Consider the following 24,871-nt stretch of genomic DNA (forward strand, 5'->3'; position numbering starts at 1 on the left):
CACTAAAGTCTACCATAGAGAACATCCGTTACAAAGATCATGAGTTCCTGCTGAAATATCCAGTCCCACATTGTCTCAAGGCTTCGGCCGCTTGCTTATAATGTGTTTCTTATCCATAAAATAATTAGTTTTCTTTCTTCTACTGCTAAGTCTCAGCAGTAATCACAGTTGTTGAATTACCCATTACCATCTGTTTTCTTCAAAAGAACTGAAGCTCAACATTTCTGTGAAACAATGTCAGGCATGTGATACTGTTATACACTGACAGCATTTTTTTTTATCAATTTCTCTACATGTGGCACTCTTAACAAGATTCTATTTTATATGTTTGGGGTAATTGTTCTCCTAGTATTTCATGAAACTGACCCCACATTCTGATGTTTCCTCTTAATCTTTAAAGTGAGGTCAAAGAGAGGCCTGCTGAACACATGGCAGAGAATAAAGGCTGATTTTATAGCTCTGAGCTATTGTGCCGACGGTTCAGCCTTGCAACTGCATTATTACAATCTGCTAATTGCATGCAGTGCTTGCGTCTTTTCGAACAGGCCAGAGGCAGAGTCTGGTGCTCGTTCAAGTTTTAGGTATATATGAGACTCAGCAAACCCACTTCTTGTGATCTTTTTTTTTTCCCTTTTCCTTATCGTATCCAGAATACCAGCAATCATCAGCACTTACTCCATGGTCATCTGAGACACCACATCAAATGTAGTGAAATCCGCATTGGCAAAGCTGTCTTTATACTGGCCCATCTTGATGGCATCCAGCCACTCATCCACAGTGCTGAAGCTGGAGAAGTCTGGGATGCTGCGGTCCAGGAGAGGGAGATGAACACTGAAGGGGACACAAGCAGGGCCCGTTAAGAACAACGATAATACAAAATGGCAGCTTGAACATCAAAGCCAGTCTAGACCACCTGGGTATGATTCAAAGATGAATTATCACATTACATTTTCAAAATTTGAGACGGAACTTACAAAAATCCCACCGGCCTTATCCATGAACCAATATTTTCCAAAGTGATTCCTCTTAAAGGGTATTTTCCAAATGAAGTGATAGGCTTCAGGGAGCCAATATATTCACTCAGTCTGTGTGGAAAATTTGGCCCTTGGTCCTGCAGTTCACCACAAACTAAACTACAGACGGGGATAATGGAAATCAGTAAACCCTGGCTCTCAAAGGAAACTAACACCCAGAGCAGAAACGCTTCAAATGTTTTGAAAATTTTGAAAGTGCTTCAATCGAGGATTTGCCTGAAGCATTCGTGGGAAGGATCTGATCTATTAAACCAAGGCTTTAATTTACATAACCGCTCGGCGCCATGTGAAACAAGAGACAAAAGTTGACGGTGCTGTGGATGACACTGTAGCAAGAGGACGAATTTAGAAAGACAGAGTCTTTTTATGGAGAAAGACTGATGCTTATATTCTATCATTGACAAAATCTGTTTTTCACTCACCCTGAAGATAAAGGGGTCATCGCCTTCAGTGTGTTAGGATTACGGATCATCTTGTCAAGGTTGTTAACAATCTGGCTGAACTTGGGCCGGTTGTTGCGGTCCTTCTGCCAGCAGTCCAACATGAGCTGGTGAAGGGCACTGGGACAGTCCATGGGCGGGGGAAGCCGGTAGTCCTGCTCAATGGCATTGATGACCTGCAGGGGGAGACACAGATTTCTAAGGGCCGCTATGAGGCTCTACAAGGAGGAAACTGATTTTTAGGGAGAAGAGATTTAAGAGCCAATTCTGGAAGATGTGAAGACATCTTTCCTTAATTATAAATAACAATATGATGATGATATGATGATTAAAATACTGAATTACATGGGCTACATTTGAAAGTATGGATGTTTGTCTGACAATATAATACATTACATTATTAGATTGTTAATTGCAGCAGTGCTTTTGAAAATAAAATCATGTAAGGTAGGAAAAGGAAAAAGAAAAAAGATTTACATTTTTATTTTTTGGTAAACTTTACATATATTTAGGGATATTTCTAAGACTTAGAGAAAAAGAAAAGTATCTTTGTTCAGAGTGCCAAAATAATGGCTCATAAAATTTTGAAAAGTTATAAGAAGCAGCTGCTTTTTATTGGGAAATTAAATCGATTTAATTTTTTAACGATGTAGTATCCCACACCTAAAAAAAGAATTCTCAATATTTCCCTTACAAATACAGTTATTAATTATTATTATCTTAGCTTTATAGAGTAATGCTCCATCCACAGTAAAAATTCATCACAGCCACATCTAACAACTAAATCCCGGCGCTGATGCTTTCATTTCTGATTAAATGAAAACATCAGTTAAGCAGTGAACTGCTACAGCCATTACTTTGTGCATTAGTGCGCAAAGTAATGGCTGAAATATTTAAATTACTTTTAATTACAGTTATTCCATATATATATAATATATGTGGAATATTTTTGTACAGAACTCACCATGTTAATTCCGATTTTGAAGAGGTGTGAAACTCTAGTTAGGTCAGTAGGAACATAAACCTTATTCCAACAACTTCACATTTCCCCTTACACTCTGCCAACAGTGACTTAATCTCCGGCCTTTAAAATGTATTTAATGCTTTCTCCCCATTAAGCCACCTTAAATATGTGTCTGACGTGTGCCATGGATGTTGTTGGTCGAGGGAGAACACAGAGGTGGTGCACGGCTAACAGAGTGAAACAACTCAGAGGACACTTGTGACAAGGATGCCCAATCCCCTGCTCATTATCAGGACCATTAAAGAAGCTCCATTCAGACCCAGATTAATCTCATTCATGAGACCTCCAAACGAGGACCCCGATGGAGCAGAAACACTATCTGGAGCTGCTAATAAGATAACTGTTGAGGTCCTCAGTCCCTCTTAGCACATTAGTGTTCTCACTTTCAATTTGAAACTATTTTCATTATCTCTCTCCCCATAATTTGCTCTCCCATCCACTACCCAGAGGGAGATAGAAAATGGAGGCTCCAGTCAAGAGCAGAAATTGTCCACTGAGCAGGGCTGTGCATTTCAAATGATCTGATTATGTCTCTGTGGCGAGTGCGGGGAAATTTTCATATAAAGCCCATGTGTGAAAGCTGCTGTTTAGCTAAGGGAAAGCAGATACAATGGCAAAATGCCTCTCTAAGGAATTTGAGGCTGTAATGAAACTCAGAAACCCAAAATGTACCCGTAGTAAGGCCTCATTTAAAATGTTTCAAGGGGAACTTTGTCTAAAGAATTAAGAACAGCCAATTTAAAAATTATTTCAGCAAAAATTAAATACATACATCTTGATTAGTCATGTCCCAGTAAGGCCTCTCTCCGTAGGACATGACTTCCCACATGACAATCCCATAGCTCCACACATCACTAGCAGAGGTGAACTTTCTGTACTGGATAGCTTCGGGTGCAGTCCATCGGATAGGGATCTTCCCTCCCTGTGAACACAAAGGGCACAACCTCAGCAAAAGACGCAAGACCGAAACCTGACCGTCACAGTGTCCTGGCTCCGGAGAGAGACACTGTTCATGGCAACAAAGCTGATGGTAATCCAAACTGGGAGATGGATATAACAAAACCCCTGGGAGGAAAGTGTGGTACATGAAATACTGGAGAGAGAGGAAGTAAAGAACAGGTGAAGGGGTGATATTTGTCTTGATAGGGAAAGCAGTCTGGGAGTGCACTGTAGTATGCATGTCAGAGCTTGACTTAACCCTTAAAATGACCTATAAAACTTTCTGCCAGCAGCAGACGAATGGAAGCCACATGGTCATTTGCAAAATCATGTATATCATTTAGAAGGCACAGTTTTATTGATTGCTTGTGTGTCTCGTGTCTCATTAGGCGAAGGGAAGACTTGATTCTTTCATACCAAAGCGCTAGTGTAAGTAGGATCCGACGTATCATCCTCAAGGAAGCGTGAAAGGCCGAAGTCTGACACCTTGCACACAAGGTTGCTGTTGACCAGGATGTTTCGGGCAGCAAGGTCACGGTGCACATAATTCATGTCGGCAAGGTATTTCATGCCCGAGGCGATGCCGCGTAGCATACCAACAAGCTGGATCACTGTGAACTGCCCATCGTTTTGCTGTAAAAGAGATATATTGAGTTACAACCATGTATTACATGGAGGGGTTCATAAAGAGGAGAAATTATGGTTCACAGCAGGACAATATGTGCATACAGTTAGACCATCAGTGCAAATTCATCTTTAGATTTGTTAATTCTCAACCAAGTCTAAAAATTGTGTTTTCGGGATCATCAGTCTTGCCTTAAACTTTTTATTAAACTTAAAAAAAAAATGTTGTGTGTGTCCAGCTTGAGACTCAAAAAGACTATACCTAAAAATACATCCAAAAGGGACATGGTGCTGTGCTCATACACTATAGGCATCATCTATTTGATGCACCAAATAAAATGTGACATTTCAAGCACCACTGGTGATGAAGAGCAGTGGTGTTGTAATGTCACATTTTTTATGCTTAGAGCTTTTATTTTGTTGCATACAATTTTCTTTTTTCAGAGATGAAAATGTTAAGAATGTCATTTCCTTTCTTTTAACTGTTCCACACACTCTGCTAAAAATGCGCTACAAATCCACAATTTAGTTTAATATAGTTAGATTATATATAGAAAAAAAACCATGTATAGATCTGCCTGAAACCCGAGCCCATAATGTCAGCGTAGAAAGTTACTATAACGTATTGGCTTTCCTTTAACAAAACACATGGAAGACAATGTTTGGGTTTGTCCAACTCGGCTCAGCACGGACGGGCAGGACTAAGCTAGGTCTGGCTGGCAGTCTACAGCTGTTCCCCGCCCTGGTTTGGTTAGGGCTTTACCCCATACGTGGGGAGCGTCTGGAGCAGTGGTGCAGCTGTGCCTCCAACTGTGCACACCTGCACTCTCCCCACCACCCACCACGTTGCCCGGAAAACAAAAGATTCCACAGGATGGTGCATGGGAGCTCAGAGCCGGGTGTGAACAGACAAAAAGGCTAAGAAGTGGAATTGGAAGGGCAGGCAAACAAGGCCCAGAGCACAGCCAAATTCCTCTAGCCCATTTCTCTTTCAAACACTTTGCTGCTCATTAGCCGAGTGGATGCTTCTCCTCACGTCAAGCTGCTCCTCCTTGTCTACCACAGCAATTAAGCAGAATGCATTATTCATGAAACTTTTCTCACAAATACACAGTGCCACCTCATCTGAAAGCTATGTTTGCATATACTTTAATTGGAAAGATTCATCCAAAGTCTTTGGGGTCAGACTAACTGGAAGTAATACCCATGAATTTGTGAAGGTCTAGTGTGACTAATATGAAAGCAGTGTTTCACATTAGAGACAGAATTTCATTTTTTGTACTTTCTCACCTCATATTGAGCTGCAGACACAAGCCCCAGCCTTGATCGATCTATTCCTTTCTCTACCTTGCTGCAGGTTTGCTGCAGAAAGCAGCAGGGGAGACAGTCCTCCTGCAGGCAGCTCACTGCAGTGACCATTTAAACAACCGCCCACCAATCACCTCAGAGAAGACACAAACCATGTTCGGAGGCTTTGACACTGTCAGCAACTGTTGTCATAAACTGTCACCATGAGGCGTTGCAGGCGTTCCCTGTTGCTTTGAGTACAATGTGCTGTCAAATATGTTTAGCAAAGATCTAAATATACACAAACACCATGAGCCACAAGATCAAATTCCAAAAAGAGACGATCCTTTCCCTCTCAGAGGTCAGAGGCAGAATGCAAAGAAAGATTTTGAAACCAGTCTGAGCAGTATGCTGACAGGAGCTTGGATGTTTGTTTCTTAAGTCTTGGCCTAGGAAAGCTAAACTGGAGGATATCATTTAAAGAGATAGAGACTGTTCTCTGGTAGTTAATAATTAACCAAAAATACCATAGGAAACAAAGAAGAAAGGCAGTGGTTCTGGTGCTCACTGAGAAAATGGAAATTAAGCAATAAGGCTAGATTAATCCATATAAAAAATACAAATCTACTAGTCTAAGATGCATTTTTATTTCATTCACATCCCAAGACAGATGGTAAAGGTTTGTCTGATATCTCATCTCATATCCAGTATCATTTTTAAACATCTGACATCTCATTTTAACTCTAGCAAAGTATCTTAATTATTTATGGGGGTTGTAAATGGCAGAGCATGCCTGCCTCATTCTAATATCCTTCTCTGGTTAAGATTATGAAAATTAAAAATCTTGGGAGCAATCCTTATTTCTTGTCAAGGAGTGGTTGGTGGGAGGGTCTCTGTATCCATAGTCTGATATGTATGTGCATCCATACACATTGCAGCATATTAAGTAGAAAGAGTAAACACAAGTAAAGACAAGAAAAATAGAAAAGCACACAGACAGTGCTGCAGTCTACCTGAAAATGCTTCTATATTTATTATTGGTTTCACTTTGAAGAGAAACTCGGAGTAAAAAATGTTAGTGTTGGGGTGAACACACATTCAGTGTGTGTGATGCATGATTGATGAGACCAATTTTAACACTGTGTAACTCACTGACTAAACTGGAGAGATTTTATGAATAATATTTCCTTGAACTAAGACTAAACGAGTGCATAAATGACATCAAATTATTTGAGAAGTACTTGTGTAACTGTCAGTGTGCGTTTGCGTGCACGTGTCTATGTGCAAATACCATTTAGTATTCTTGTTTGTGATGCATCTAAATAACCAGCAAACTAATATGGCTGAATGATTCATGTTTTCATATTAACACTGCGATCTGAAAACCATCCTGCTTACAAAATGCAAAAGCTGCAATTTTACATTTTGAGAAGAACTTCACAAACTGTAATTAACAGTGCATTAATAACCAGGAGATGCTAAAAAAATTCAAACTGACAACTGTGCACTTCTTCAACAACCATTGGAGGTAAATTTACTGAAGTGAAACTAATTAGCATTAATTCTGTGATTTGGCATAGCAACTAAAATTTAAAAAAAAAATGAAAAACTTGTTTTCTTGATAATAATATGCTTTTGTCATAGTAGGGGTGATTGCCTCTTGTCAGTTTTTGACAGGTAGTTAGCAGGAAACAGCAGTTGTCTAGTGTAACAGACACTGTTGTCAAAAAACTCATTCTGCTAATACCATCACATCAGTTTTTAGGCTTGTCACAATAAAAGCCCTGAATTGAGACCTCTAAGATTCAAAGCAGTGAAGCAGTTCATCTTGTCAGTGTGTGAAGTTAATGTTACTGTTAGCAAAACAGCTGCAATAAAGAGCTTTCAGTTTCATAAGTCAGTCTGACTCACTGCCAGTTTGTCATTATTAATATACGGCTAACCATGCAACTAGCAGCAAACATAAATCAGTGCATTAATTATCTCATTTAGTACTATGTAGACCACATAAATTAAAATTTGTAGAAGAAGACTAAATCACAGGCGCAATATTGAGACAAAAAAAATCTATCACGGATGAGACCCAGGCTAAATAATGCAAACATGTAGTCACTTACTCTGAGGAAAGTGTCCAGAGATCCATTCTCCATGAACTCGGTGATGATCATAACAGGACTGCTCTTGGTGACCACACCTTCCAGATGAATCACGTTAGGATGGTCAAACTGGCCCATGATACTGGCCTCGCTTAGGAAGTCTCGCCGTTGCTTCTCTGTGTAGCCAGACTTCAGTGTTTTTATCGCCACAAACATCTCCCTTTTACCTGGAAGCTTTAGGTTGCCACTGCACACCTCCCCAAACTCCCCTGCAAAGAGGTTGCATAGAAAAAATTGTTTAATTAAAGTTTGCATCAACTGCTATTTAGAAATCAGCAAACATTGCGTCGTATTCTGGCCACGTTTCAGTCAGATTTTTCCATTACCTGCACCAATGACCTGTTCAATCTTCACACAGGATATATCAATCTCCTTCGCAAACTCCCTCACAGCCTCATTGGGGTCCTCATATGTGAACGGATCAATATAAATCTTCATTCCTGGAGTCACTTGTAAAAAAGGAAAGTACAGCTATAATATTTGATTCTTGTGGTCATGCTTACACTGCTGTGGCTTGACAGCCAAATGCAGTGAGGCACATTAACAAGCAATTCACCTTGCATTCACACACTCCTGTACAATTATGGGATTTCTGGTGTGACATTCAAGCGATGAAGGTTGAAAGATGGAAGCAGTAGTGTAGTTACAAATAGAGGTTATAAGTAGTGCCCATGGCTACCGTGCATGGCTATTCAGGCAGCAAGGACATGGTACCTCCAGTCCTATGATAAGGCAGGTTAAAATATATATGTATAATCTCCTGTGAGTCATAGTGCCATTAACACCCAGGAAAGAAACCTGGACCATATATCAGAATTGCTTAGCCCCACTCCAAGAAATAAATTGCCTATCCTAAGCCCCAGTGCCAGGTAAATTGGCTTAAGGTGGCTTTTAAGCATTCAGGGACTTAAGTGTCCCAAGTTTTAAATCCGATTATTAAGCTCATACCTACACATCAAGCCAGAGGCTATTTGAATGGATACTGAACTAATGGTCCACTGCAGAGCTAGCCGAGCTAGCAGACTGCCTCAAAACCTGGCACACAACGCTGAAGAAACACGGTGCAGAGACGAACAGATGGAGACGATCTTACCAGGAAACCCCCCACCCCCTTTACTAAACCCTAAAATCTCTTCCCAAGCTGTAGCACTGTTTAACAGACCACCTTCATGCGATGGCAAAGACCACCAAGAGCAAGGGCAGAAGTCTGAACTGTGACTGGTGTGAGGACAGAATGCACAAAGGCACACTGGCTTCTGATGTTAATAGCTGTGAAATACCCACGCCTTTCACTAGCACAGTGAAACTGAACTAAACTAGAATTCTTCACACAGAGGATTTTACACAAAAAAGATGAAGCAGAGTGGTAATTACAAAATAAAATAAACAAATTTAGATTAGGTCATAAACTTGAGCTCAAAACAGATCTCTGTTTCTCCAATCATGCAGGAAAGAGACAGATTAGCTTTAAGATCTTAGATGAAGCAGTGGTGAAATTACTCCTCAGTCCTTTTTCACAGATTTATCTCTGCATTATTGTCCCTATGATATTGTACTGCCTGAAAACGAAGAAAATCATTGAGTAATTTCATTCATTCAGAGTCTTTTGAATTTTTTAACAATGACAAATGACTCACGTGCATTAGCATGCTAATGGCCTTAACGTGAGTAAAGACTGACCTATTTCTGGCACAATGGATTTAGTTAACTATGAAATGTGTTTCACAGTACACACAGACACGCACACACACACACACACACAGACACACACACGCACGCACACACTTGGAACACTGGTTTTGATGTGGTTAAATCCAGGCTCTGAGTGAGCAGATCCAAATAACAAAGTGGGGGACGAGCAAATAATGGGGTGCTGTGCAGGGCTGTAGCCAAGGACACCAGCATGCAAGGTGGTAGCCATGGAGACAGGTGTGTGTGGCAGCATGAGGTCTGAGTGATAGCCATGGAGATGACTATGTGACATGGTAGTCATGGAGACAGGTGTGTCTGGTGCAGGAGGAGGAAACAATGGTGACCGCAAGCAGAGAGGAGTGGTGGTTTACTCACTGTGGCCACTGGTGTAGTGCTGCAGCTTGTCTGTGTATTCTGAATCTGCCCTGTCAAAGCCACGCCTCCTGGGGGAAAGACAAAGAACTCTAGCACTGGTTCAAGGAAAGGGAGCAGGGAGGAGGAGAGAAACAAATCAAACACCCCCAGGTCTACCTAAACTGAGGAGATACCAACTCCTGCAAGCCAGGACTTGGTGAGCAGAAAAGCCTTTTGCTGTACAGAGAAAAGTATCCAGCTATGCAGTCTTACTAATTCGATTTTCTTTCCAGTACACAACAGTTGGGCAGCTGCATGAATCTGCATGTCTCTCACTCCTGCCCCAAGTTCATATAATGATAATATAGGTGGGGGTTATTGGTAAACACATAAATACCAATTTTCAATTAGATAAGCTTGTATGGTAATCGGTAACATCACAGAGACTCTTCAAACAGAACATGACAGAGGTCTTCTTCACAGATAAATAAGTACAGAAATATCAGGTATTGCCAATTACTGCAGATCTTCAAATAAATACTTGACGCTTTCGCCAAAAACAAGTTAATCCCTCATTGACTGTTAAAATCCCCAAATTCAGCTACAAAAAATGAAGAAATTTGTGCTCAAGTTTTTTGTTACTATGAATCGAGTATCTGTTACTTAGCACTGTAGGTATGCACTTCATCGTTTCTGCTTATGAATCCAACTAAGCGCACCACCATAACCAGATATCTCAGAGAGTAACCCTAAATTCTGGCTCAAAACAAAACAAAACAAACAAAACCCTAACAAGATTATACTTCGGTTAGATGAAAAAGCAATTTTTTTAAATTCTGTTTCTGTATCATAGTTTTAGCCACTGAGCTAGTTTTTAGTATTACAGACTTAACTTAATATATGGCACATCAGATCAGATTCTTAAGCATTGTTAAAATTCTCAGTGAGAAACCTTTTTACCTTTTTTTTTTGCACTGTATGATCTACAGTATGTCATCACAGTCTATGACAGTGACATATCTAAGCAAAATAGCCTGCCTACATAGTAAAAAAAAAAGAGGAAAAAAAGGGTTAAATCTCCTATAGAAAAATTCATCTTGCCCATTCTTCTGTGAATTAAAATGCTGTACAGGTGAATGGCTACACTTTTAATTTAAGCAGCCATAATGAGAACTGAATTCTTAATCTTGCATTATAAACCTCTGGCACCGTCTGAGCGTGAGCATCCAAAGAGCTCTAATTTCAGAGATCCAGATTTTTACATATTATTTTTGCTGCTGCGAGACTGAAACTTATTAAGAATTAATATATGTTAATCAAATTGTTTTCATCGCTGCAAAATCACATTTATGAAGCCATGACCCCGAATAAGCTTACTAATAAAAACTCAACAAATAAAAAGTGCTCATGTTGCAGGCCTGTTCAGACATTATATCAGCGAGCAATTTAATAAACTCTGTGTCAGGACTGACTCACCGATTACAGACGATGATGATGACAACCACCGCGATGAGGAACACCAACCCAGCAGCTGCTGAGCCAATGATGAGAGGCAGCTTCTCCTGAATGCTGGTGTTGTATTCCTCTGTAGAAAGAAAAAAGATATATAGATAAACACAGATAAACATGTGTCATGTAAAAATACACACACCCACGCACGCAGAGTCACAAGCTGAAACATATGGGCAAGCGTCTGAGCCACTGCATATGGAGGGAGCAATGGGTGACAGACAAACATACGGCTCGGTGAACCGATGAGCATTTTGGCATCTTGACTGGTTGCATGCACCATTTTCCAAAGCACAGTGAATGTGTTCAGATGCCACAGATATGGACAAATCATCTGGCAGAAAGTGTGTGAAGTGAGAGAGAGCATGTTTGGGTGAGACCCAGACTGATCAGGCAGCCAAAAATGGGAAACCAGCTACTGAATGTGCACACAGCCACGGCGCCAGATTCTTTTCTTGAGTACCACGAATGATAAACAACTTTGCAATCTTCCAGACAAATGGGTGTGTGAGTTTCCCACTGCTTTTTAGTAAAGTTAATAGTTCATAATACGATATAATGTAGATGGTAGTAGAAAAAAAACACATTTATTAATGAACAATATTCACCACCAAGATGTTATTTACAACTACGTCATGTTTGTATTATTTATTTTTATTATTTACAAAGATGTGTGGGGCTAGAAGTGTTGCCTAAATCATTAATGACATACAATAAACTCTTTGGAGTCTTCAATCATTCATCAAGAATAAAGTTAGTGCAAGTGATTGATAGTGTGCTGATGTCTGAAGAAATGTGCTGGACTATTATAGGTTGCTGGAACTCTGCTGAGAATTCGCTGATGTAATAATTTCTCTGTACAATTGTATTTGTTTTTTAAACTTTGATGTGGATACAGTTTAATAATTAATTAAAGCATCTGTGCTTTTCTTTTGAAACCCCAGTTTCAAAAATATAGTTACAAGCACAGTAGTTTCTGTTTTTTTAGGTTTTTCAAAACTTTTCATTTGCTAGTCATTTTTCCTTTCGTCTTCTTTCAAACACACACACACACACACACGTTAGAGTCTCTGTTTACACAATATTTACAGGTACGAGACAGTTTGATACCTGTATCATTAGCACGGCATCAAGGATATTTGTATTAAAGGCTGAAGACGGCACCGCAGGCACAGGAAATATGATGTTCAGAGGGGGAAAACCCAGGCTTGGTTCTAAAATTAAACAATTCCACTGATGTCTTCTAAATGTTCTTCGTCTTTAGTTGTATTGCAGTACAAAGATAAGGTATCGCAGTACCTTGTGTTTTACTTGAAAGCTTAAAAACAAAAAAGCTACATTTTTTTCTTTTCATAAAGAAATCTGTTTAACAACACAAAGGAAAGAAATCTGCAGCGCTGAAAAGGAGGATAGTAATTATTATACCAATAAAATATTTAAGATTTCTCTTGCTGAAAAAAGGACAATGAAAATAAGAATATGACTTCAAGGCCTGTCTTATATGGTTTCGGGTATTGGGATTGTTTACGCCACAACATGCTTCCTTCGCATTCCAGCAGCTGTCTGAATTCATACTATACAACATGGTGTGTCGGCAGGCCACGCATGAAAGGTGATAACAGCCCTGCGTGCTCTGGTGAACATTGGCTGAATTCTCACCCTCAGTCATGGTCTGGAAGTACAGTTTGCCACTGTAACGTCCAAACCCAGCTACGGTGCGGGCCCGGACCTGGAACACGTAGATGCTTCCTGGCTTGAGGCTGCGGATGACTGCAGTGTTGGTCTGGCTTCTGATAGTGGTAGAGTTATATTCTGATTGGTCCTGCAAGAAAAAAGCATGTTAAAGAAAACAAAATGTTAAATTTGGGAACATTAGTAATAACAGTCGTATAAGAATTATGAACTACTTCTTAAAGTAGAACCCAGAAGAGACAAATAATTCAATAGTATCGACAAGCGCAGCATCTAGCACTTATAAGGAATTTAAAATATATATATATATGTATATTTTTCTTATCTTCATTCATCACGCTGTGTTGTTTTAAACTGTGTGTATATTAATCACATTGTACCTGCAATGTTTGGAGCTGGAACAGTGCAGAGGAAAAAAAACACTAATAAATTTCCTGACTTCTCTACATTTCTTTTACATTCAAGGTAACCTCAAGAGAACTAATATGAATCATTTGCTACCACAAAAATAATGCAGTGCTTAATAAAGAAGCATGACTGAAAGTGCTCCAACAGCCGCAGTTAAGAAGGTAGAGTTGATGGCAGTTCTAGGTCAGTCGGCTTCTTTGAGCCATACGTTGTGATGATCAGAGTTGTATTTCACCACCACGCTCTTCCTCTCCAGAAAGCTGACAGGTTTGAGAGCAGAGACTCTTTTAACTGCTCCCTTCAATGCAGTGCTCAGCGCACACTTCTGAGTCACAGCAGGGGTCAAGATGATTGTTTTGACAGCTCTCTCCAGCAGTGTCAGAAAAAGGAATTATACTCAAAAGTGGAATGGCTCAGCATGTAGACAAAAGCTTGACAAATGCTGCTTATGTGTGTGCAAATACGTGTGTGTGTTATGTCTGTGAATGGCTATATGTATTTAAGTGAACGTTCTGCTCAAAGCAATGCACGTTTCTCACTTCAAGCGTTGTTGTGAGAAAGTATGCCTATTTGGTGGAGCCTGCCCCTTAAAAACTATTTTTACAGCAGTCAGTGTACCATTGTTTTAACCACAAGTCTGCATCAGTCCCCAGTGGCTGTTACTGCAGGCCTGAGCATGGCTTCCTTTCCCAGTGACGTCTGCTCATTCTCTATAAATGAAAGAGGGTTTGACAAGCTCTTTCTACAAGCTTTATATGATCTACTGTGGGCAGACATTCTGAATTTAAATTAACAAACAAACAAAAAAACTGCTTAACAAATGACACTAACTGGCCACTTTATTAGATATACCTTACTAGTACCTAGTTGGACTCATGCTGTGCCATTTACACTGCGCTCAGTTAGTTCTAAAGTGTGCAACAGAAATGTGCCCATATTATTACACCTCCACCAGCAGCCTAAACCTTTGATGTCAGGCAGGATGGGCCCATGCTTTCATGTTATTTATGCCAAATTCTGGCAGAAATTCAGACTGATCAAACCAGGCAACATTTCTCAGATCTTTTATTGTCCTGTTTTGGTGAGTTTGTGCAAATTGTAGCCTCAGTTTTCTGTTCTTAGCTGACAGGAGTGCCACCCTGTGTGGTCCTCCTCTGCTATAGCCCATGGTTCAAGGTTCAACATTTGCGTTCAGAGATGCTCTTCTGCATACCTTGGCTGTAATGAGATGATATTGCCTTCCCAATAGCTTAAAGAGGTTTGGATATTCTCTTCGGTCATCAGTATAACCCAGAGAACTGCAGCAAGCTGGATTCTTTCTTTTTCTGACCATTCTCTGTAAACCCTAGAGATGGTTATGTGGGAAAGTTCCAGTACATCAGCAGTTTCTGAAAAATTCAGACCAGCCCGTCTGGCATCAACAACCACACCACATCCAGAGCCACTTAAATTCACTTTCTTCCCTATTCTGATGTTTGGTTTAAACTTCCGCAGATCGTCTTAGCATTTTCTACATGCCTAAATGTTCTGTGTTGCTGCCATGTGTTTGGCTGATTAGAATTTTTTATATCAAACCAAGCATCCTGTGACTGTATTTATTTATCCTAAAATGGGAGAAAAAGAAATCGAATTCATGTTTATGAGTACGAGTAAAGAGTGTGCGTTCAAATGAATGTGCATGAGCTGTACCTTCTCATAATACCGCAGTTCATAGTCTAGGATGACTCCATTAGGCTGGTCGGGCTGGGACCAGGAGAGGGTGATGCTGTCAACAGTACGGCTCACCTGGTGCATTATAGATACAGTCGATGGAGCTGTAAAGAGATAACAACAACAGCATATTAAGTAAAAAGCAAATCAATCACCACCAACTTCACAGTCATGCTCAGGAGAGTTTTACAGGATCTTTAAACTCACAGCCAAACACTGGGTTCTGCAAAGGTGTAAGGCTATAAAATCTAATGTAATAAAGTGGAGTCTCCTGTTGGAGAGTTTCATGGCTAGGAAGCATTTCAAGTTGGCAAGTGACAACACTAGCTAAATCACATAAGCAGCGTCACGGGACTTCCCAGTATCAACCGTGACTTTCATGGGATTAATTCCCGCTTGTTTTACTGTTGATAACAGACGACCTTCTACAAATAAATCATTTTAAAATCACCAGACTATCATATATTACATGAAGAAAGCACATTTTGAAGCCAAATAAACTAAACAAATTGAGCAAATAACATGAGCCACAAAGAGTCTACACAAAATTCTTACAAAGCTGTTTTTGACCTCCCGCATTCCTGTTTTATTAAGAATTTTTTTTTTACAAATGGTGTGTTTTCTCTGCCAACATTTTTTGCAATTCCACCATTTATAAAAAATAAATAAGGCTGACTGTTGACTGTGATGGATTGGCTTAGTAATAAGATTAAGTCAAGCTGATTTTAAAGAGTGCTGCACAGTTGTTTGGCTGGAACGTTAAGTATCCATTTTCTAGTTAAATATTCAAAACTTTTGATCTGTTTCCCTAACAACAACAAGTAAATGGCCTAAAAGGTAAATCCCTCTGGCAATAGTATATAGTTAGGACTTTTAATATTTGATCACACATTTGTCAGGTCTATCTTGAATAGTATTGTCTGTGTCATAAAGACATTCTTTAAAAAGCTTGTTTTTTGAATTTTTTTTGAAACATTTGTTTTGTTTTTGTGAGTTTAAAACTTATTGGGCATAGAGAGAAAATATTTTTCAAGGTTGTGACATTAGTGAAGTTCTTTTTTCTTTTATGTAGCAAAACAAGTGAAATTATTTTTTACTCCATTGCCTGATTTTATTCATACATGTGTTTTCGAGCAAACTGAGTCAAAAAGTAATTTAAACTTCTTACATCATGGGTGGTCTACTCTGGTCTTACACAGCTCAGTGACCTAAAATTCTGTCAGGTCTGGGGGGGCGTGAACACCTCAAGTCATCCAACATCCATTATGATTAGTTCAGGGTGCTGCAGGTCAGTGTTAAGCTAAGAGAAGCTAAAGAGAATGTATGGGAAGTCTGGCAAGGCCTCCAGGCCTTAATGTCTGCTCCTCTGAGTGTGTGTGAAAGGGTAGGGTGGGTTAGGGTGTCAGAGAAGGAGGGGTGCTGGGCAAGATTTATGGACACCAAGCCCCATGCTCATCCCCTACAGACCCGTGCTGCTCACACACACAGCCCTCAACCAGCAACAAAGTGGCTCCCCAGAGTCCCAGCAATAAAGTCAAAAGTCTCTCCACCGGCACGCGTTCTCTATGGAAAATCCACTGACTGGAAAACTACAACTGCCACGCCTCTATAATCTAAGACTCTAAGGCTGTGTGTGTGTGGCTTTTTCATATTCAATAAAACTTTCATTCTTGTTGTGAAACACTTACAAGTGAGTAACAGGAAGGCACATCTTTCTAACTACTGTCCTAAGGCAGGGGATAAAATATCATATATAAGTAAACATATTGACTGAATGAGCCAATGACTAAAAAGTCCCATTTTTAATCTTACTCATTATAATTAACCAATCAGCCAAGCTGTTAATGCCCTCTGACCAAAACAGAAGCATCCATCTGATGCAACAAATTATGATGTCTCATATAAACAGTGATATTCAAGGCAATGAGTATGTTCTCATGTATTACTGCCAGAAGATAATAAATTGAGGTTCTGTATTTCATCTCAGCAAAGCACTTAAACAGTGATGGCCTGTGACTCTGCAAGTACATCATGCCCCTATCCTTGAGCCAGAGGTACAGTAATGTATACAGTATCCAGCCAGGACATCAGTCATAGGAATCTCTTCCATCTCCAAGTTCTTTTGCTAGTTTGGTTGCAGTCACAAGGCGACGGCCTAATAAGGCAAACGGTGACTCTAAGGAGGACTCACGAGTATCACATTACGGATGTACATAGCATATATTCAAGACTGCCACATGGCCTTTCCTGCATAACATTTCTATTAAACACACAGTGCAGCCTTGCTTAGTAACCTGATACAGGGCCACAGAAACAAAGGCAGCTCATGTATTCATGTACAGAGGATGGACACATGCCAACATCGAAAGCTGTTGGAGGGGAACACTGTGGTTTTCTTCTGTTAAAGGACAACTTCCAGACAGAGTGGCAGTCGCCATGTCTGGGCTCAAGAAACCGATAAGGGGCGGTGCAACTAAAAACAAACAGATTAAGATTAAATGATGACATGACTGAGGTGAATACTAAGTAAGAATACCAAGTGTTGAAACATTACGCTTGCAGGGAAAATAAGAATGCATTTATGAATATAAATCCAGCTGTGCTGAATATTTCAAGTCAGTTCAGTACACGCATTTCAAGCTAAGCTGATGTTCCACCAATTGACTGCAGAATGTAGAAGTATGCCAAGTCAGCCTTTCATTGCATTAAGGGCTACAGCACTGATTCACATATGAAAACCATTTTCAGACATCCCATTGATGTACTCCAAATCTACAAGTCTCCATTATATTCCAAATCTTAAAGTGTACCGAGAATTTTTTTTCCACAAGTCCATCTATAATTTGAAGGGTTGAATAAATACTTGGTTTCCATTGTGTCAACATTAGTCACTGAGTTATGCCACTAAATACATATTGTAGCTGTTTCAAACAATTTTCTTTGTTGTTACAGTAATTATTTTTAAATCATGTGGATCCTGCTCCATTAAAGATAATTAGGAATTTAAAACAAAGATGTGAAAATCTTCCCTACCATTTAAACGAAGTAAGCCAATTTTCTGTCAAGTAAGATCAATGTCTTCATAGTGAGTGAGCTGCGCTTGCAATGGATGCTTTCGTTTTCTCAATGAATCCTCTGTTCATGTCCTTAAAACTAATGAAGCAGCTATAATGACAAAGACAGACATTGCACATTCATATAATTTGATTAGATTGCTGAACCTAAAAGATAAATGCTGGGACCTAACTGGAGTATTTTATTATTTTCCCATACGTTACAGAATAGTGAGGGCACCGGGACAGGACTGTTAGTGATAATCACAGCCGATACAATATCTTTGTCACAAGCATGCTTCTTCTGTTTCTGTGCCCTAGTATGATTATTATTTATTTTGTGTGACTGCATTCAACTTCCTGAACTCCAGTATAACTACACTTATAAATAGCTCAGCGATAATCAGACTAATAATCAAATCAAATAATGAATACGCTGGGGCCTGGGGAGGAGTGCAATCGAATTGCTTAATTGTGAGAAGATGGGAGGCCCCAGCTGTTATAGGAGAATTAGGTTTCAGACCCCACATTATTACCCAGCCTGGGATCTGATATGGAAGACAGTGCTTTTGGAGTCTATTCTAGCATGACACTCTGGCCTTTGCTCACAAGCAGACAATACAAAGGCTCTGTTTTGCTTAACATCACTAATAGATCTTTCGCTTATGTTCTAACATAACAGCGACTTCCCTAATCAATTATAGACAGGGTTTACGGGGATATTTTCACTCATTTAAATCCAAGGCAATTTAATGGGCCATGCTTCTGCTAACACACATAGATAAGTGTGGCTTTTCCATGGAACCGGTGTGAGATTAGGACCTAGTACTGCTTTGGTGAAAAAGAGAGTAAATGCCCACTGGAGAGCTCCCTCAGTAGCTACATACCTTCAAGGGCTTTTTTCCTTCTCGCAGTAGGAATGCTAACCTGACTTAATAGCACAGCATAGAACAGCTGGAAAACCAACAAGATAGATGTTGTGATTTGAGCTGTGCTCTACACATGTCATGTGTTTCATGATAAAAATGGAAAGGCAGGGGTTCAACTAGAAAAGTTGATAAGCCCAGCTACTATGACCAGCCCAAGAAACTACTCACCCATTATAAGGCCATTATGTTACCTGAGGCAAGAGGAAAAAGCAACTGTGTAGATGCAGCTTAGTTTTTTCTTTTACTTTTTTGTAATCTTGTTTCAGCATCTTAATTTTCTGTCTATATCCCTTTGCTGTGTGTGAAGGCCCAAGTTAGCAAGTGTTAGGGGAAAGGGTATAAGCTTAATAAAGTCTGAACTTCACTGTCAGGCCATCTCTTTATGTTCTGCTCTATTTTAAAGCAGTCTCCTTCTTATACAGCTGATAATTACATGAAATTTATTAACGTGCCCATTATCTGTGCTGGAAAAACATTCTTACATCACTTGCTCATTTGTGCTGGAGAGCAGCTAACCTGAATTAGAACCAAAGAAATACAGAAAAGGGGCTTTTAAGATATTTGATGGTCGATTTCAGCGCAGACAGGGGCCTCCTTCAGGGTTATAAGAACTGAAAAAGCTCCTTTAGACTGAGTTACATAGCGTTATGTTTGGCTGAGCAGTGGTGGGGAAAAAAAATCACAGTAATCAAAATAATGATTTTACTTCCTGCAGCTAACAGACGACACCACCTGATGGTTTAATACTTTTCACTCTGTTCTATATCAGTCAACGCAGCACAGCCAAAAGGTGAAAAACATTCGCTGGCACATGAATCATGTTTCTGAGAAAGTATATGTTTGAGGCTTTTTATCTGCATCTTTCTTGCATCACTCTGTGTCTGCAACCATGTGGCTCTGATTTGATTAGATGTTCTGCTGCAGAGAACCATGCTATGATTTGGGGAAGATGGGGGAGGTAGCAAGAACAGGTCAGGGCTCGTAAATCCCTTTTTCCTTTCATTGTAAAAAAATCAGTTTCCCTGCAGAGCAATCTCTCCCAAAGGGCTCAAACCAGCTGGTCTTCTACCAGGCTGTCTCCTAAACAGGCTGCCACTGCTCCAGTCTCTCGACTGCCGTCCATTTATTAGCAGCACGTTGAGATGTCTTAAAGAGAGAGGCCCATATTTGCATGTACTTTTAGCATGCTGGCAGCCTGCCCCGTTTCCCCAGCTGAAAAGGATTGCGGCTTCTATATCTATAAAGATTTTCCAGCGCAGTTAAGCTACAAAAGTGAGATTTCAGTTCATCAAGCTTTAAACCATCTGCACTGGAAAAGATTTGAGGACTTTAACGCACTCACACATCTATAAGCCAATTCTAAAATAGGCGATTCAGAGGTTTGACCAGTTTTCAGATGCTTGCAGAGGTTAGCGTTTAATTCTAATCCAATATATAAAATCTGCAGGCAGAAGAAATGCAAGCCAGGTTAGTATATGTGGACAGAGGGAGGGAGGGAGGGATATTTATACATTTTATAATCAAAACCAGTACATCTCTTTAGTGACTGCATGTTGGTGGATCTAACAAGGACATGCATGGTAGTGAATGACTGTCACTACAAAAGTTGATAGACTGCGAAAATAAACCAAGGGCAATCTTATACCAGACGGTTTCATGTGTTGTATATAAACACAAGGGAAACTGTCAAAGCTGCTGCCAAATCACATGGATTCTTAAAATTCTTAAAAGCTTTCTTTTAATACAACAAACTTTGTACATTCTCACCCACCCATTTCAATTGTTAAACACTTCAGATGGACTAAAGAATACAATATGTGTGTTGTTTGCTTCTGTGGGCAGACTTGGGCATTACAAACAAAGTTTGAGCTGTCTGGCACAGGGATATGCGTGGAATTACATTTGTGTCAAAAGCAGCACGCGAGATAAAACATGAGTGCAAGAAAATAACTTCATTTCATAGACGCAGGTATTCATTGCCTCTCTCACAATTCAATTCCTCGCTTGTAAATTCAACAACCCGTGCACGTAGAACAGAGTTATTATAGTTTTATTTCATACTGACTTTTTTGTTTTTAACTCAGTTTAGTTTCAGTTAGTTAGATTTTCCTGTTTCGGTTTAGTTTGTATTGTTTGGAAATGTTTAGTTTTAGTTTTGTTTTTATTAGTTTCAGTGTCAGTTTTATTTATCATTATTATCATCATTATTACTATTACTATTATCATTATTATTATTATTATTATTATAATATGGAGGACATGTGTCAGAGGCCAAAATTTAGGAAAATTTGTACAGATATTACAATAAAAAGTTGGCTCGCAGTCTTGTGGATATCCAGAGTCTCATTAAACACGTCTATCAGGTTTAGGTTAGCATGTTAAGCCATAATAACTGCGTTATGCTATATTTGTGCACTCTTGTTGTGGCAGACTAATGGAACAGGAGTGCAGTGGCTTCAGTCTCTTTTAAAGATTTCTTCAGTATTAAAGTGATCTGGTCATAATTGTCAGCACTTCCTTGGCTACACACACACAAAAACAGCTGATAGTTAATTCCTACCAAAATGTCTGTGAATGTTCTCAGTCAAGGAGCTTGGAAAGAAGTCCAGAAGTCCGTAAAGAAGTCCAGATGCTTTTCTTTCCAAGTTCCTTAGACTTAATTCACCAACTTTATTTTGTAGGTTGTGAAGAAGTACAATATGAAACAGTGCCCATGTTGCTACCCAGTGAATCTCACTTTCAAATGGTAAATTGATCCCGCCAGGCACAGAGGTTGTGGTGTCACTGCTTCTAAAGTGACGAATCACATTAGTTTCCTTCTTCCTCAGTGCTCCACCCTCCCAACTCTCAAAAGTCAGATTGATCTGCGTGAGTAGAATTCAGCTTCGTGATCAGAGCTGCCTGCGAGAGTGTGAATCTGCTGCAGAGTTTGCCAAGCAGGCGCACTCATGTGAATGATGAGTTCTCTCTGAATTCAGTGCATACGAGTTGCTGAATTTATGTACAGGAAATTACAAAGTAATTTAACTGTTTGTGATAATGAATATCCACACTTGTGAAATGAAATGATTTGTTCTTGATTTTGTTTTTCCTCGCACACCACTTTTGACAAATATAATTCCACAGGTGTGGAATTAAGTTCTTGACACATACAGCTCTGAGAGGAACTGGAGGAACTCCATTTAATCAGCACTCTACTTTAAATGCATTTAAACAAGTTCTAAACTGCCATCTACAAGGAGAAAAACTCCAGAAGCATGTCAGTGTTTTACAGGGTTGGAATGACCAGGCTGTTCTCATTCCCTGGGCGCCACACACTGCTGTAGTTAAAAATGCTGGCATCAGAGATACGCACAAGGTGTGTTTTGGCATCAGGGACTTGATGAACCAGGTTGTGGCACGAGTGATTTAAATCTGATCCCCTGGCATCACATTTAAAGCAGGGCATAGTTAATGAGAGGCATATTTGAACTTAAACCTAACTGTGAGTTTCTGGTGCCTAAACCTAGCCAGCAAGTAAAAATGCAAGTAAATATGAAATAGTGTGTATTGTGCGGTCTCCTGACATGTTTAGGACTTAATCCACCAGCACCTATCTGATCTCCAAATACAAACTTTGTTTAATATCTTTCTGCTTTCAGTGTACTGAATTATCTACACCTTGGGACACCTTGTGTGCATATCTGAAACCCAAGTAATATCTAAGAGAAGAGCAAAAACGTAATGCACTGGGATGAAAATGTGTTTAAAAGAGTGGATAGTGTAACAACGTGAAGATATGAAATCCAGTATGGTGTGACATCCTTCAAACAGAGACCTGTTTAAAGATAATTTATTTGACAGCGATTTAAGCAGTGTCCTGATTTACCATCACTCTCATTTAACAAATTTGAATATGTACGAGGATTTACACAAGTTCTGTCAGTTCCTGTCACTCCCACTCAGTAGCTCAGAAGTAATGATTATCTAAAATAAAGAAGATGTGTAAATTGCATTTACTACACCTGCTTCATTTCTGTGTCAATGAGCAGCAATGACTTCTGTCTTTACATTGAAGTCATTCTTATCTACATAGTATGAAGTTGTTATAATGAGTGGCGCACAAAAGCACAGATTACAAAAGATCATCTCACATTATAAAGTTCCTGACCCCAATTTACAGTTAATACGTTCAAGTGGATGAGAGTCTGCAGCTTGTGTGTTCAGTATGATCCGTGCGAGCGAATCAAGGCTACATTAAAAAATGAGAGGTATTCATGACGTGCGAGCAGGAGCGGGGGGAAGGTGGCGTGTCACGATCACACCAGAAATTCCAGACGGGAAGAAGACAGTTGCTCAGACAGTGACAACTTTGTTTTACAGCCGCCTTCAAAGGAATACTTGGTGTACATGACTGCAGGAATTTGAGTGTGTTTTGTAAACAGAAAGGTTGAGCGGGGACACAAAAAGAGAGGATCAGGGAGAAAGTCAAAAGAGACAAAAGCGGGGAGTGGCACCGAGTTTATCATAAATCCATTTGCTTAATTGACGAAGTTAACTCCATAAAGTTTATAGAAAATCACTTAGAAAACAGCGAGCTGATTACGTTGTCACCCCTTTTTGCTTCATGACCTTTATTTATTATCTTTTTTAATTATCAGCGCTTCATGCTCTTGAATGTAAAAAGTAAATAAATGATTGCACGCTCAGTCATTTATGCACCTCAGTGTATAGCTAATACACTCAATGTTAGTGAATAATGTATTCACGTTACGCTCACTTTGACAGCCCACAGACCAAAAGATCATGGCCTTTTCACCAAGATGCATATACAGCTGAGGTGTTTTTTCTGTTCTGCTTTCCTGTATAAATGCAAATGAGAGGGAAAAGATCCATAAAATCTACCCTGAAAAAAAAATTCAAATGACTACTGAAAGATTTATGAATAAAATCAATTAGTTAACTAATTTAGAGAATCCATGTGCTAATTCTCTTCTGGGGAGTCATAATTAAATTCTTATTGCTTATTTAAAGCCTGTAGCTGTGGCTCAGGTAGAGTGGGTTTCCAGTAATCGCAGGGTTGGCAGTTCGATCCGTGGCTTCTCAACATGCTGAAGTGTCCTTGGGCAATACACTGAACCCCAAGTTCCTCCTTTTGGCTCAGTATCAACAAGCACATGAATGTGGTTTATGTATGGGTTGCTGGCTTACTACCAGAACAGCCTTCTCTCAAGGCTCTGTCAGTACTGAGGTCCAGGTGCATGCTGAGGCCTCCTGTCTGTCTGCCTGGCTGACCTACACTGGCACCCACCATATGTGCCCTTCTCAACACCTTCTGTCACTGTCACACTGCGTGGCATGTATACCGGTGGTCCCTGTCTGACTCTCAGTTTATTTTCTATTTTTCAGCTTGCATCTCTGGCATTTTGCTGATACTGAGCTGCTGCTCCACTGAGAAAATTTCTAAATATTTTCTGTCTCAAGTTTGTTTGATTTTTTTCTTACCTTGATCTGTTAGTAATGTGAACTGCATATGCACGAGGATGTATTATAACTTTTTAAGATACTATATAGTGAATGAAGCACACATAAGGCTTTTCAAACAGAAACACTTTTTTAAAATGTTACGTTTCAAGTCTGATCGATAAAAATGCCACTGTATTAAACAAAGGCAGTCAATCAGTGGCCGTGGCCCAAAAATAATATATCTTTTTGTAACGGGTTTCAGTGCCCTCAAGTTAACAGTGTAGTAGCCACACTGGCTTTTTGGTGTACTGACACATTCTGGCGGTCCCAGCTGGCTCTGTACCAGTGCTTTTCACACCATGGCCCAGTGGAGCAGCAAAGGACTTGGTAGCCTGGTTACAGTGGACCTGGGCAATTTGGACCATAATTAAGTCATAAATCTTCTCTAGACCATATGAAAAGGCTGCACCCGATTACACGCCGCCCCCACCGCCACCCCACCCGGGTTCCCTCGCACAATCAGCCAGTTCACCTGATAAGAAACCAATTCAGTTCCTCTGCTTTTCAATAGCATT

General features: G+C 39.8%; 1 protein-coding gene across 4 annotated transcripts in view; it reads right to left on the reverse strand.

Annotated features, from left to right (window-relative positions):
- Positions 1-24,871, reverse strand: part of ephb2b (eph receptor B2b) — a 122,890-nt gene that overhangs the window by 5,354 nt on the left and 92,665 nt on the right. The window contains exons 6-15 of one of the 4 annotated variants that reach the window (XM_084929185.1): positions 14,849-14,973; positions 12,719-12,881; positions 11,027-11,135; positions 9,572-9,636; positions 7,831-7,944; positions 7,466-7,713; positions 3,855-4,070; positions 3,271-3,420; positions 1,457-1,650; positions 676-831 (exon numbers count right to left, since the gene is read on the reverse strand). In XM_084929185.1, coding sequence (XP_084785311.1) covers positions 676-831; positions 1,457-1,650; positions 3,271-3,420; positions 3,855-4,070; positions 7,466-7,713; positions 7,831-7,944; positions 9,572-9,636; positions 11,027-11,135; positions 12,719-12,881; positions 14,849-14,973 — 1,540 coding nt within the window. Of the gene's footprint in view, positions 1-675; positions 832-1,456; positions 1,651-3,270; positions 3,421-3,854; positions 4,071-7,465; positions 7,714-7,830; positions 7,954-9,571; positions 9,640-11,026; positions 11,136-12,718; positions 12,882-14,848; positions 14,974-24,871 lie in introns of all 4 variants that reach the window. The other 3 variants (XM_084929183.1, XM_084929184.1, XM_084929182.1) reach the window with 3 other exon arrangements.

Source organism: Perissodus microlepis, chromosome 5, assembly GCF_051167445.1.
Source record: "Perissodus microlepis isolate ML-2025 ecotype Zambia chromosome 5, ASM5116744v1, whole genome shotgun sequence".
Taxonomy (NCBI): domain Eukaryota; kingdom Metazoa; phylum Chordata; class Actinopteri; order Cichliformes; family Cichlidae; genus Perissodus; species Perissodus microlepis.